The sequence below is a fragment of the Aulonocara sp. 'chitande type north' Nkhata Bay genome, linkage group LG6 (assembly GCF_057382095.1).
Source record: "Aulonocara sp. 'chitande type north' Nkhata Bay isolate Kocher_YH1m ecotype deep benthic linkage group LG6, A_spYH_male_GT1.1, whole genome shotgun sequence".
Classification (NCBI taxonomy): domain Eukaryota; kingdom Metazoa; phylum Chordata; class Actinopteri; order Cichliformes; family Cichlidae; genus Aulonocara; species Aulonocara sp. 'chitande type north' Nkhata Bay.
Genome location: NC_141349.1, coordinates 6,462,651 through 6,476,385, shown reverse-complemented (window position 1 = coordinate 6,476,385; position 13,735 = coordinate 6,462,651). Strand labels below are relative to the sequence as shown.

Genomic DNA, 13,735 nt, shown 5'->3' with positions numbered 1-13,735 from the left:
TTACCTGCTCCCTGCAATGAAGCTTTAAAACGTACTTTTACAACTCGCAGATTTTGTAGAGTCCACGTAATCAATAATTAACCAGAAAGATAATAAGTGATCTGAGTAGTTTAGGAACAGGTTAAGAATTTACAGAGCAAATACATTCCTAGACCGAGCTTTAAGCAACAACAACAACAAATCTGATTAGTTTTTTTAAAGATACCTTAAGCTACAAAACAGGTACTGTAAATCAAATATCGAATATATACAATAGTATTATGCACACTATTGTTCCACACTGTTGCATTGGGTTACATTATTTTTCTTTCCATAAACAACACCAACATACAAGATGCTGCTTGTAAAAAGACTTACTAAAGCACCAAATGTGGATTAATCCACCACTGAAATAATCCCAAATAAATGCACCATTTCCTCCTGTCGGAGTAATATTTGCTCAGAAAAATCTAATGTCCAAATGTTTTCGTGGGATTACTGAGTCTTAAAAAATGTTTTTGCATTGTTTAAGATTAAAAATTGGGAACCAATGGTCTTGGAGCATCAGGGAGACAGACTGTACTGAAAGACAGTTAATGTGTTGTTGGTTCTGGTGATTTAACAGTGATTTACTATTCAAAGTATTGGATAAAAAATAGACTAGCACCAGTCTGACCTTTGAATAATAACATTGCTTTGTTGTTTCTTCATAACTCGCATCTGGGCCACAAAAATGTAAATTTTGTCATCCTGCCAGAAACTGCTGACAAGCTTCCACATGTACATAACATTACTCCCACATCTGTATTCCTGGTAGATTTACATTATTTTATATGATGCTGACAAATTCCTTCAGGCTGTGGAGACACTGTTTTGCTTTTTGTGTGTGTGGTTTTTTTTTTAAATTGATGTGTTTTGTTGTTGTGTCTTCTTCTTTTTCCAACTAATATTTTTGTTTTTTCTTAACTATCGCAATAAAGCTTTAACATAGCTTTATCAGTATTTTGTTTGTTTCCCAATGAATCTCTGAACCTTCAGATTCCCAGACATGTCTGACCATGATCATCAAAACTGTGAGCTTCAAATTAAAAAATAAATAAATAAAATTAAAAATAATAATTATGGTCCCACAAGTAGAGAGAGGCTGAAATGCTCATTACAACTGACAGCACAGAGACTATTGACAGAACAAAGAAAATACTTTAACTTTCCTTAGTAACAGGCTAAAAATGGACTAAATATCTCAAGTTTCTTTAAGTATGTGAAAGGTCATGTTTTTTGTTTTTTTTTATTTCAAATTGCTCTACAGCCCTAAACATTATGAATGTGCTTATAAAGTAATCTTATTATCCAATAAAATCCTCACAAAATTATCACGTAGGTCTAACGGCTCAAACAATACATTTAACAAACATGCATAAATCTAAACTACACAGAGCTCATTCCTATTGTTATAGACACTAAATAAAGGAAAGAGTTAGGTAGTTATAATGCTATTGTGTACTTTAGTGTTGTTGCTGCTTAGAGATTTTGAAGCCAAAGAATATTAGTATTAATAGTGATATTAGTGAGTAAGTAATTTCCTACAAATATTTTTATTTTAAATTAAACTTTAAGAAAAGTTTGAGCTGTTTACAGGGTCGTGGGTTGTGCTGAGTACTACAATGAAGTGAGAACACATGGAAGTGGGCTAAGCCATTTAACATTTAATATGGCTCGAAATCTGACATCTTCTTTATAAATTTAAGTTTTCACATTATGGATAAGAAAGATCTACCCCCCCCCCCCCCCCCCCCCCAAAAAAAATAAAAATAAAAATAAAAATAAATTTAAAAAAAACTTTAAAAAACGGAATGAATCCCCTTAGGACAAAGAACAATCTCATTTCATCTTTGGCATCGTTAGCTCAACAGACAAGAACACCAAATGCCTTGTTCCAAACAGAAGGTCACCTGTACGAGAAGCTTCAGCTATTACCACTTTGTGTGACAGAATGACAGTGAGGTCAGACTTTCTTGAGCAATGTGAGTCAGACCCTAAAACCCCTGGCTTCAGATGCCATTGCAGGGGATGACCCTCTGTTCAGCTTTACATACAATGACTGGTATGTACTTTTAATGACGATGACATTGCCAAGACTCCATCCACGGTTGATGAAAGTGGTCAATGACAGCTCTGAAGATGAGGACACAGGGACTGTGTCATCACTTGATTACGGCACAAAGGTTAAGCCTATTAGCATCGGCAATTAAGTAAGAATAAAAATGGTGAGCTATGCAGACAAAAAAAGAGTTCAAAAATAAGAGTGGCACCGTGGCTTCAGGTTGGTTTAGTCACTTTTTCTCCAGCCTTTGTCCCCCGTGTTTGTCTTGACAAAAACACACTCCCACAAAAGTATTACAGTAACAAAAGCACATGGAAGCAGTTATGTTGAGACTCTGAGACATTGTCTGTTGCTCACAGACACTGAGCAGGAACTGAGCTCACTAGCACACAAACGCACCTTCTCAGGGTCCAGCATGTGACTTGTGTGTTACAGAAGCATGCGTGTGTCCATTAAGTTACAATAATGCTATTTTGTTTCACTTTTAGTTCTTATTTCTCCACTGAGTGAATTTTTTTTCTTTCAATCTAAAATCAAAAAGCTTCCACGCTAATGACATGTTGGCGTGTGTGTCTGTGTTCGAGTGCGTGCCACTATTTCCATGCACAACCATGCACGTGTTGAACATGCATGAAACAAACCAGCACATATCTGCATATAGCGTTGGAAACTGGCTTATTTCAGTCCCTGCTCACTAATTGTTGCATGTTGAATTCAATCCATATATTTTTAAATGGTGTAGCTTGACTTTCTTTGTAAATGTTTCTTTGTTCTGAGGTGAGAGACTGTGTGTTAATCATTTGTATCTAACACAAAGCAACTAATATTAATGAAGCAGTTTTGTTGTCCAGCATGTTAGTTTTGGTCGAGGAATGCACACAAGTGTAGAAATTCAGCTGTTTTTGTTTAAACTGTCCAAATCAAACTTTTTTAAAATTTAATTTTGATTAAATTTGACTTGTTTTTTTTGTCAAAGTTGAAAAAGAATAAAAAGAGTGCCTTTTTTGTGAAAATCTAAGGTTATTTATTATATCAGTACTACCAAATGCCAAACGGTGCTCATCCTAAGCATAAATTTATGTTTAAGTTAAGAATGATTACATCACTTTGATTCATATTCATGAGGATGTCCTGAAAAGAAACCCTGTGCTTCAACACTTTCTTTTCAGGAGTGGAAGATTTTCCTGTGTCTGTCTCCATGACCAATCTCATGTCCAACGCAAAATCATAATGAAGTCCTTTTCAGTCTTTGAATTGCAAATAACTGCTCATTGTTTCTGTGTCATTTGCTGTGCAAACCTCATCCATCATGTCTCCTGCTAGGATTTGTTGTATAAAAGCGACATAGCATAGCAACACTCCCTCTGCATACCTTCTCCCTCAGTGTCTCTCGTACTCTCCCATTTGTTCTCTCTACCAAGAACTACATTTCCCAGGATGCAACCGTGCACAGCAGCGGCACACTCTCCTCACTGGGCATGCTGCCATGCCTGGTGGGTAAAGAGTCTTTAAACAAACATGCAAGATTAAACCCAACAAACACACACCACACACACAGTGTGCTGACTTCAATGTACTAAAAGCAATGTATAGAAAGCAAACATACAAGAAGCAGTTCAGTTCAAATGATCATCTTTTCAGTTTGCAGTGATTAAATCTTTCTGTACCCGTTCCAACTTTTTCCTAATTAAAACTTTTTAAGTTATAAAATGTATTATTGCTCACTTAAGCCAACAATATAATATAATATAATATAATATAATATAATATAATATAATATAATATAATATAATATAATATAATATAATGTAATGTAATATTTAATAACTATTATTTATTATAACAATTACTTTACATTATCATACAGAAAAATGTTACAATGTTTCCTTAAATCAGAATTTGTTCGATCATGCTACCATTATTATCTTCATATTGTTAGCAGTACTAGAAGTTGCAATAACAGTATCACTGTCTAATAGGCTACAGTTGGATGTTGTATGAGGCAATATTTATATAGGACATTACATAAATACAGGTATAGACTTGTGCTTTAAAAAAAAAATGAAAAAAGGCAAAGAATTTAAATCTCAAAAACATTTAAGAGCAGAAGGTATTAAACCAGCAAAAATAAAAATAAAAATTTTAAGAACTAAAATTACAAGGTAAAGGAAAATAAATAAATACATATTGACAATACTGGCTTTGCAATTACATTCTAAATTAAAGTTCATTCTAAAATTAAATTAAATTCCAAAAACAAACAAAAAAAGAAAAAGAAAGAAAGATATATACTTTTAACAATGTCTTTTAAAAAGAAAACATTGCTGTAGCCGACTATTTCATGTAGCAGATAATTTATAGAGGGGCTACAGCTAACCTCTACTAAATACTAAAATGTATTCTTGGTTGTTTTGTCAGCCACCTTGCCTGTGTATGACCTTGTTTAAGATAAACAGAAGCAAATGGAAAACTATCTTGTTTTTTTCCTCGAAGAAAATGCAAAACTATACAATAAAAAACAAAACGCCATGTTTGTAAAATAGTTTGCATGCTAAACTGCCGTACCTCCCCGCGTCGGACGTTTCGTCTCTGTGCTAATTTGAGTCCCAAATCATAGACATTAGGGCTTTTATTTATATATTCAACAATTCTGAAACAGGGCCGTTTGACGACTGACTGTTGCCTCCACCATTTTATCCACTTCTGCAGAAAACGTTGGCTTCGTCACACTGAAACTGACACAAAGTACATAGTGGTACATGGTAGACAGCAGCTGATTATAGTTCTTAGCGGTGACTGCACAAATGTAAAGGTGGAGGACTCCTTTTGCTTTCATTTTGCAGTATTTCAGTTAGTACGGCAGGTAAATCATTTTTTAACAATAAAAATGTATGTGGCAAAAAAAAGACCACGTTATATGTTATCACTTTACCGCGGTTACTGATTAATATACTTGATCATTAGGTGCTGTACATTTCAATGTCACTGACAAATAAAATAAGCGATAATCTCTAAGGTTTGTAGATTGTGGTGTCACCTTTATTAATGGGCCATAACAAACGTAAACTTCCTGTACTTAAAAAAACCTTCATAAAGTGAGTTAACACTTCTTTTTACCGTAAATACATTCTACTGTTGATTATATAAACATGACATCCTGCTGCTGCAGGGTTTTTGACAAAGATCTTCTTTCATATTAGTCTGTGAATGAAATGACAAAAAGTGCAGATTTTTCTTGCACATGCAGTTGCCTGTGCACTGTCCCTTTAACTGTGAACCATGGCAGCTTACTACTGCTTAACCGACTGTTCACCCCACTTATTAGCTCATTAGCTGGTTCCTCTTGTTCCGGAATACCAAGGTGCTACTTTGTATTAATTAATTGTTAATGACAGTCTGAATGGCACACACTTCCATTCCATTAATGCTGAATTCCTACAAAGAAGAGGAGATTTAAAACAATTAAAGTATTTCTTAAGGTTAATCATCACAGTTGTATGATTTAGCGCAGGTTTTAACTCTCACACACTTCTTAGAGGTGAGAAACAAACAGAATGTCCTCAATTCCCAAATATAGCCTCAATTTTAAGGTCTTTAGTTGCCTTTACAAAGGCAGAAGTACAGCACACACACCTAAGCTACTCCGCACCATTAATCAAATACTCTGAAAAACACATTGCTCAAATATGACCTTCCGCACAAAAGCAGCCACTATTGAAGCACCAGAAGGAATTCACTAAAGGCGGGTCCGAGTAAACATTCCTGCTGCTTTAAAGCCTCAGCACCTCTCGCCAGCGCTCTGTGTGTGTGCGTGTGTGTGTGTGCGTGTGTATTCCAAACACATGCTCCAAACAGTGCATGAGCCCACATGGAGATCCAAAGAACTGTACCAGGGAGGTCAGGTAGTTCACATAAGACAAACTCACATGCATTAACACACACAATGGAACACTTACATAAATTTTTGGATTGAGTAACGAACGCCGTGTACAAAGTTTAAGGAAGCAGAGGACTTTGGCCTCTGCTAAGATGGAAAGGGAAGAAAAAACAAAGAGAGAGAAAGACGGAGAACAAAATTGCTGCTTCCTTTCTCTCCAGCTTAGGATTGTCACACTGACCTTCATCTGCAAGCTTGAAGAAATTAAGAAAGTAAAACAATATATAATTAAGGGCAGACAATAAAAGAAAACGTGCTTTTGAGAGGCTTCAGATATAACTCAAGCATATACAGAACTCCAGAGAGGTTCATAAGTGTAAACCTCCCGAACCCGCAGCAGGCTCAGTTTTTCCATAATGAAACAACAAAAGAAAAAAGTATCTACATTTAATCACCCATGGATGAAGGCTAACATGACCAAGAAGAAACAGCTTGAACTAGATGTAACAACTAGCATAACAACAGTTTAGATGCATAAAGCAGGTAATTTGTTTTGTTTTCTTAATTGAAACATTGCTTAAACTATTAGCTAAATTCACTTCATGTATTAATTGACTGTTTAACCTCTAAATGTAACCAGGACCGCTCTGAATAAAATAAAGTTCATATGATGGCCTCAGTAGCTTTATCTAATTGCTCAGAGTGTCCAGCCCTGCTTACAGACTACAGTAACAAGCATTCCAGTCTCTTATGTGGTTTTCAAAGTAACCAACACTTCTGCTGAAGATGGTCCAGTACTCACAGATAATAATTAGTCTCTCCCCATCGCTTTATGTTTCTGTGCCAAAGATCCCAGGGGAGGAAAACAACAAAGAAGTGACTAAAAAAAAAAAAAACAGAATAACAACAACAACAACAGCCATGCAAAATGGCTTTTTTTTAGGAAGTCACCTGCCATCCTCCTCTCTTGAGAAGTGAAATGAATTTGTCCTTGAAAGCTGCCATACTTTCCAACAGACCGCAACAACAAGATGAAATACTTTTGGTGCTTGGAAACAAACTCAAACTGGGATAAAAGACGCAGGCGTGTAAGAGAAAGGATGGTGGCTGGGATCTTTCAGGTAGTTCGGCGTGTATGAACGAGAGGCAGGACGCCGCTGTAAAAAGAGCGCGTCGCTCGCTGAACCGTTTTCTGGATAAATAAAGGTTCTCACGCACATACGCACCTTCTGTCGACACTCTCTTTAGTGCCAGTGGAGCATTTTGTTTTTCCACCGATGGTAACCCCCCACCAAAGAGAGCAGCCCTCCTCCCACGGGACTCCTGATTGGCATGGATCAGCCCCTAAGGCAGCTCCACATATATACTACAGTGGCAGAGGGTGTGTGTGTGTGTGTGTGTGTTTGTGTGTGTGTGTGCGCACACGCATGTATAATGAAGAGTGCATGTAGAGATTTACAGTGTTGGCATCCGGTCCGGTCAAACGTGTGGACCGCTGCCACTCTCCCCCAACAGCTCTGGATAAATGTGCCATGTTTTGTTTTCCTTTTCAGGAAGCCCATGAAAAGAATTAGCAAGATGAGAAAGTAGCAGGCAGATCTCTCGGGGCGTCCATCTGTCCATTACTGAAATAAAAGCTGTCCACTCGAAGAAGGAGGCGTGATTGAGGGATGGAGGGATTTTGTTGACTTGATAAGACAAGGACGGAGCGCAGTGGGTAATCAAGGGAAAGGCAGAGAGATAGAGTGATAGAACGATAGATAAATAGAAATCACTGGGATTTATTCATGTATTGACACACTAAACCAAAACGGATAAACTTGCCCATCACAATTTAACTGTAATTGCAGGAGACATTTGCTGTCTTTATAGCACATGCTGCCAAATCCTCTTGCAAAATCAGCACGATTCGCCTCAAACTCATTCATTAATCAGCAGTAAACAAAAGGAAATTACCCGGAAACACTCAGCTCAAAGGACTACGAATCATGTGACAGAGATGAGCACTTAAAGGTGGAAAAGACCTGTGAACTACTGAGATACCCACAGAATGTTAACCAGCAATGGTTTCACCTAAAGGAAAAGCTGAACTGTAACTTTTTGTTTCCTTAATATTGTCAATATTTCTGTTTTGAGCTTAAAATTGCCAAACATTACTCCATACTTTACCAATATTTTTGGTCTTGTTTCTTTTGGATTGCCTTGTGTTTTATACTGCAATCCTCTCTTGATTGGGTTTTACTTGGTTAAATAAAGGTTACTCAGACATCACCCTTGGGTTGTCTCTTACTCTTTTTGAGTTTTTCTTACATTTTGCATTGATAAAGTTCATATTAGGAGGCAAACTCTCTCACTGAAGTGTGCTCCTTATACAGTATATCTGTAAGCCTGTTGTAAGCCTGTCTGAAATCACTCATTCTTTTTTTACTTTAATGGCCACTGTTTAAAAACTAGATATTAGTGATGCACAAATATTGGCCCTGATGACTGATATCAGTATGAGCAATTAAGAAAGCAATCAATTATCAATATCAGTAGATTAGAAAGGAGGATATAGAAAAAACATTACATCAAAAATGACCACAAAAAAATAGTGCTGGCCAAATTGTTATTTGGAACCTCAGTAATGGCTCAGAACGACACAATCGGTACACCACTACCAACTATGCTGACTAACTGCTCTGCTGCCATCAGTACCGCGCTTAGAAATGTTGGAAGATTTAAGGGGGGAAAAAGCAATCTGCCACTCACACTCACACCTCTCTCTCTATCTCCGACACAGTCTGTCTCTCTCCAGCACTGGCACAACCTTTCAGCAATCAAATTAGCTACACTCCCTTCCCCAGAATATGTGTCAAAGGAATCAGCAGTTGGGCTATATTTGCTCCCAACTCATAATGTTAACCTTTCTGTGGCATATAGGCCCTAATTTATTATCAGTGCAGCACAGGGTAAAAAGATGAGGCTCGTTGTGTCGACAAGTTGCATCCATGCACGTCGCAGTGCAATGTAATAAACTGTAAGGTGTCCATCTTTCTTGGCTGACCCTCTTCAACCAAATGTCCCCACCACCGTTAACAATATGTTAATAATAAGGCTGCCTCGTAAAGGTACAAATTCTCAGGCCGGCAAACGTTCCTTATAACAAGGCTGACGCCTGGAGGCTTCTCAGGTGTCAAGTTGAGAGTTCTGAGTTTCCTTTAAGCTGGGATTTTGTTTTCAGGTTCAGAATGACACCTTAGAGGCTTAATGACAATAAGCATGGCAGTTCGTTGTACAGTAAAGTCAGTGAGTGTGTGTTACATTATGAATCTGGGCATTTGTCTTGTTGTTTCTGATGATTACGCTTGGGTACATGAAACTCAAATTTAACGATTTTTATTACAACACTACTGATTTTTTTTCTTCTGTTTCTAGCAGCACATTCCTCTGTGCTGGAAAACCCTGCCGTAAGTCACTAAAGTCACTGCTTTTCATTTAGTGTTTGGCACCTTTCAGTTTTACTGTTGCTAAGACAAACAGAAAGTGTGAAAACCTCACACTTTCTGTAACATTTTAATATCCAAACACAATATAATAACAGTGCCAACTCCCAAATGTTAACGAGCTATAAATTTAAAGTAGCCCGATTTAATTTTTTTCTTTTACACATTTTTCTGAAACTAATTCTCAGCCTCCCATAGTTCAAAAATGGATAAGAACATGGCAGATTTCAATGTGAGCGCTGAGAAGCCGCTGCTGCCTCTTGGCCCAGCCCTACGACTCACCACGCACTGCAAACCAGTGAATGTCAACAAGCAGAAATGAAGAAATATGGAACTTACATACACACACATACAGCACCCCATACAGAGCTAAAGCATGCTGTAATATCCAGCTGTGAGTTCATTATTGAGCTTTGTGGTATCTGTGTCCCCCGTGGTATCACTGTGATATTACTACACAGATTCTAGATGCACAGGAGCTTGCAGGGTGTTTATCATACTTAAGGTATCCCTATCAAATGTAGTATCATTACAGAATTCCTACAGCGCCTTATATAATCCTTACTGAATTATCTGCACTGCCTTTTTTCCAGTTTTTTATAGGTTACACAAATCTTTTCATTATAAGTAACTGCAAGCACCCCCCCCCCCCCCCAACTGTGTTACACTTAGTGGGGTGGGGACAAAACCATCCCCAAACCCACAGAACCAGTAATGTTATACATTATACAAAGTAAAAGGGCCACCAAAACCAAATAAATAAAATCCAGTCCTACTGTGTGAACTTTGAAAGTCAGTTTGTGAGTAAAAGCTACACATGAAGTCAGTGAGAAATCCAAGTTCAAATGGAAAGCAAACCAAGTCTTGTTTCTGCTTTTTCTTTCCTGCTGTTTACTGTGATACTTTATGGCTTTACGCCGAACACATCAGCTGAAGGTCAGAGATTAGCCAGCCTTTTAATTTACCGCTAGCTGCACTCCTTCGGTTTGACCTTTTCTCACTAAAAGGCACCAAGAGCCTGCTCGGAATCAGGCCAGGCTATTAAAAAGCGCTCGAACGGGTAAGTAGGTGACAGGTCAACGCTCAACATCTGGACACCGAAACGCATCCAAAAACAACTGGAGCAGCAACACCCCGACTCCTCCGCTGCCGCTGTGCGTGATGCTTATTCTTCTTCTTCTTCTTTTTTTTAATAAATCGCCAATAAAAGCCGGATTGGGAACCAGAGAGACTCGAGGAAACCCGCGGAGGTTAGAAGATCAGAGGCGAAGAGGGGGATGATAATCTTGCCGTAACATCGGGAAAGGTTGATGTAACCGGATTAAACGGAGCTAATGAAATACACCACAAATGGACGACTGGGGCAGGAGAGGGGATGGTGGGTGGGAGAGATGTATAGACGATGAAATCCAAAATAAAAGAAGAAACGAAGTCAAAGAAGGGAATAGGTTCAAACTGATTTTTATCGGCTCTTCAATAAGATAAGATCTAAATTTTGCCGCTGTCCCAGCAGGAGCGACAACATGCGATCATACGATTTAAAAAAATGTTAATGTAACTATTAATGTAAACAGCGAACCTGAAGCACAGAGCTTTCTCCACCACCACCACATCCAGGAGCGCCGTTTCAACAAGTCTCAAACCCGATTTACAGGCGGACACTAAGGCGTTTGTCCCTGTCGACCCCCCCCCCCCCCCCCCCCCCCCCCCCGCGCCTATAGATTTCCTCCCCCCTAAAAACAAAATTATGCCCACTGACATTTCCCTCAATGCAGCAAAGCGCGCTCCCAAAAGCCGATTTCCAGGGCAGTTGAGGGGGTGGGGGTGGGGGGTGTCATGTTTGAAGGCTGAGGGCGCGCGCCACCCTCCCCTATTAAAAAGCTCATCCGGCGCCGCGCACTCGGGCACGGGCCAACCTATAGCGGGGCAGCCGATTGGCCGAAGAGCAGCTCCATCTGCGCACGTGACTTCTTCTGCTTACAATAAATAAACAGCTATAGAATAATACTTCAAACGACTCCAAATGGCCCCGGAGCGCTCACAGCCCGGTTAAAGAGACTCATAACAGGCAAAGTATCCGCACACACAAGTTTGCAGGTGGAACAGAGGGCCCCACAACACGGCTCAAAGTTGGAGCTGAATCGTTTTTGGATATGTCCGGTGGGAGGCGGGCAGCGCCAGGCAACAGCCGTGCGCAAAGAAAAAAATGACAGCTTCATGGAGACCCTATAGGCTTACTAGTGGACATTAGGCCCTACATACCCGGCACTTTGCTCCTCACACTTCAGCCAAAACGAAAACATACAGTTCCCGGCACCCGCCGGGCGTCCGGACCGCGGCACACACACGCACACACACAATGCCAAGCGAGCTTACCTACACAGTGAATGAGTTTGTGCCTCCAAGAGTCAAGTTCCTGCCGAAAGCCGCGCCTCTCTATCGTGCATTGCTGCCTTTTGCACAGACTCGCCATTTTCTATCGGCCCCTCCCGTGGGCGCGCACATACTGCTGGGTGCTTCCCTGCGCGCACGTCACCGGTGGTTTTTATTCTAGGGCTGGGTGGAGAGCGATATGAGGGGGACGGGGCTGCAGCATCCCCCTTTCTATAGCGCTCATATGTCCCACCCACCAAAAGCGCCCCCTCCCATCCCTCCCAGCATCTCTCTGCGCGAGGGTGTGCTGCTGGCACTGGCCGTTTAATGAAATGTGTGGAGTAGCCCATAGCACATGGCGCCTGCGCTCCAAATTTGCCATAGCTTACAGCGACGTGTGTCAAAGGGTTTCAAAATGCGCATTGTTTCAATCAACAGATGTGAGACACGTACAGCTGCCCCGGTACACGGGGAACGGGGTTATCACGGGTAAGAAGAGAAGTTATTTAGGAAAAAACAAACTTATACAGTATTATTTTTTGAAGGCATCTATAAGCGCATTGGTGGGACGAGACCGTAAGGTGCCTGTAAGGAACTTTCAGGCCATCCAGCGCCAAGTCAAACATTGAGGTTACACATTAAACGTTCATAGGATACAGCTAATTAATTCATTACTATAACTTCTCTTTTAAAGGATAGTATTGCCTTTTGTTAGTCTACTAAGTGGTCTTAAATTAATAAAGGCTCAACCATTAGCCTATTCCTACCCATCTACTGCAACTTGAGCGCATTTTTCATGTTCTCTGTAAGATGGAGCAAAGACTTCAGATCTACTAATGAGTCTAAAAGTTCCCTGGGCCCCAAAAAATGTATCATAATTGTTTCAAGATATAAATATTAATTAATTAATTAATTGACAACTACCAGACTGCAGTAAATTATGCAAAGAACTGTGGGATATTAGAAAGTTACATGTATTAAAATGTTGATATCAGTACTATTTTGAAAATCTGACTATATAATCTCATTTAAATGAAAGCTTATTTCCCACCAAAACACCCGAGCTCAGAGGCAAAAATGAGTCAAAATATCGCTTTGTTAGCTGCATTTTGGACCGATGCTGTATGACAGGGGAAAAAAACCACACAAAATACAAACCATACACATACTGCCAAACACTTGGCCATGCTCAGTCTTTCTTGCTGAATTTGTAAGAGCTGAGTCAATGATCCAAAGTTAATATGATCTTTTTTTTCAAGGCACAATTTGATTCAAGCATTTATGTAATTTTCCACAGGCTCATTACGCTTTCTATCTTGTTGTCCTTATGACAAATGCATTCATTTTTCACTCACATCATTTATTTCTCTAACTTAGACACTTAACGCCTGTCTTCATCTCCAAAACAAAAGCTGATAGAAATAGCAGAAGATTCAAAAATCTTGTCCACCACTTTTTGTGTCACTCTGAAGAAAAAAAGAATGTAATGTATTAATTTATAATGTCAGAAAACCAGTAAGTGGTCAGTGAAGGGAATTAAAAAAATTCACAGTCAGGTTTACTACATTAAATACACGGTATCCTATTAATGCAAATAAGATATACGTGTGCACCTTGTTTATGCACAGTTTGAATTAGTCTGTATCTTAACAGGCACTGTGTACTTCATGCTTCTGAGATTAAGGCAAGTCTATTGCCCTGTCTCTCTAACTTGTCTAAATTGTGCAGAAATTGACCAAAATTTCAGAACAAATTTCATCTCACACTTTGTGCAGAATATAAATTGGGCTCTTCCATTTCCCTTCTATAGCCATAACAGCTTCATATACCCAAAACACATGTTTGGCTCTACATTATTTGTCTAGAGTTTGAAGGCTTGATAATTGTATTCTTTATTCTATTAGGCTAATATTGATA

General features: G+C 39.2%; 1 protein-coding gene across 1 annotated transcript in view; it reads right to left on the bottom strand.

Annotated features, from left to right (window-relative positions):
- lcor (ligand dependent nuclear receptor corepressor) overlaps window positions 1-11,995 on the bottom strand; it is a 79,312-nt gene extending 67,317 nt beyond the window's left edge. The window contains exon 1 of the mRNA XM_086297479.1: window positions 11,822-11,995. Coding sequence (XP_086153605.1) covers window positions 11,822-11,918 — 97 coding nt within the window. The 5' untranslated portion in view covers window positions 11,919-11,995. The remainder of the gene's footprint in view (window positions 1-11,821) is intronic.
- Between the last annotated feature and the right edge of the window lie 1,740 nt (window positions 11,996-13,735).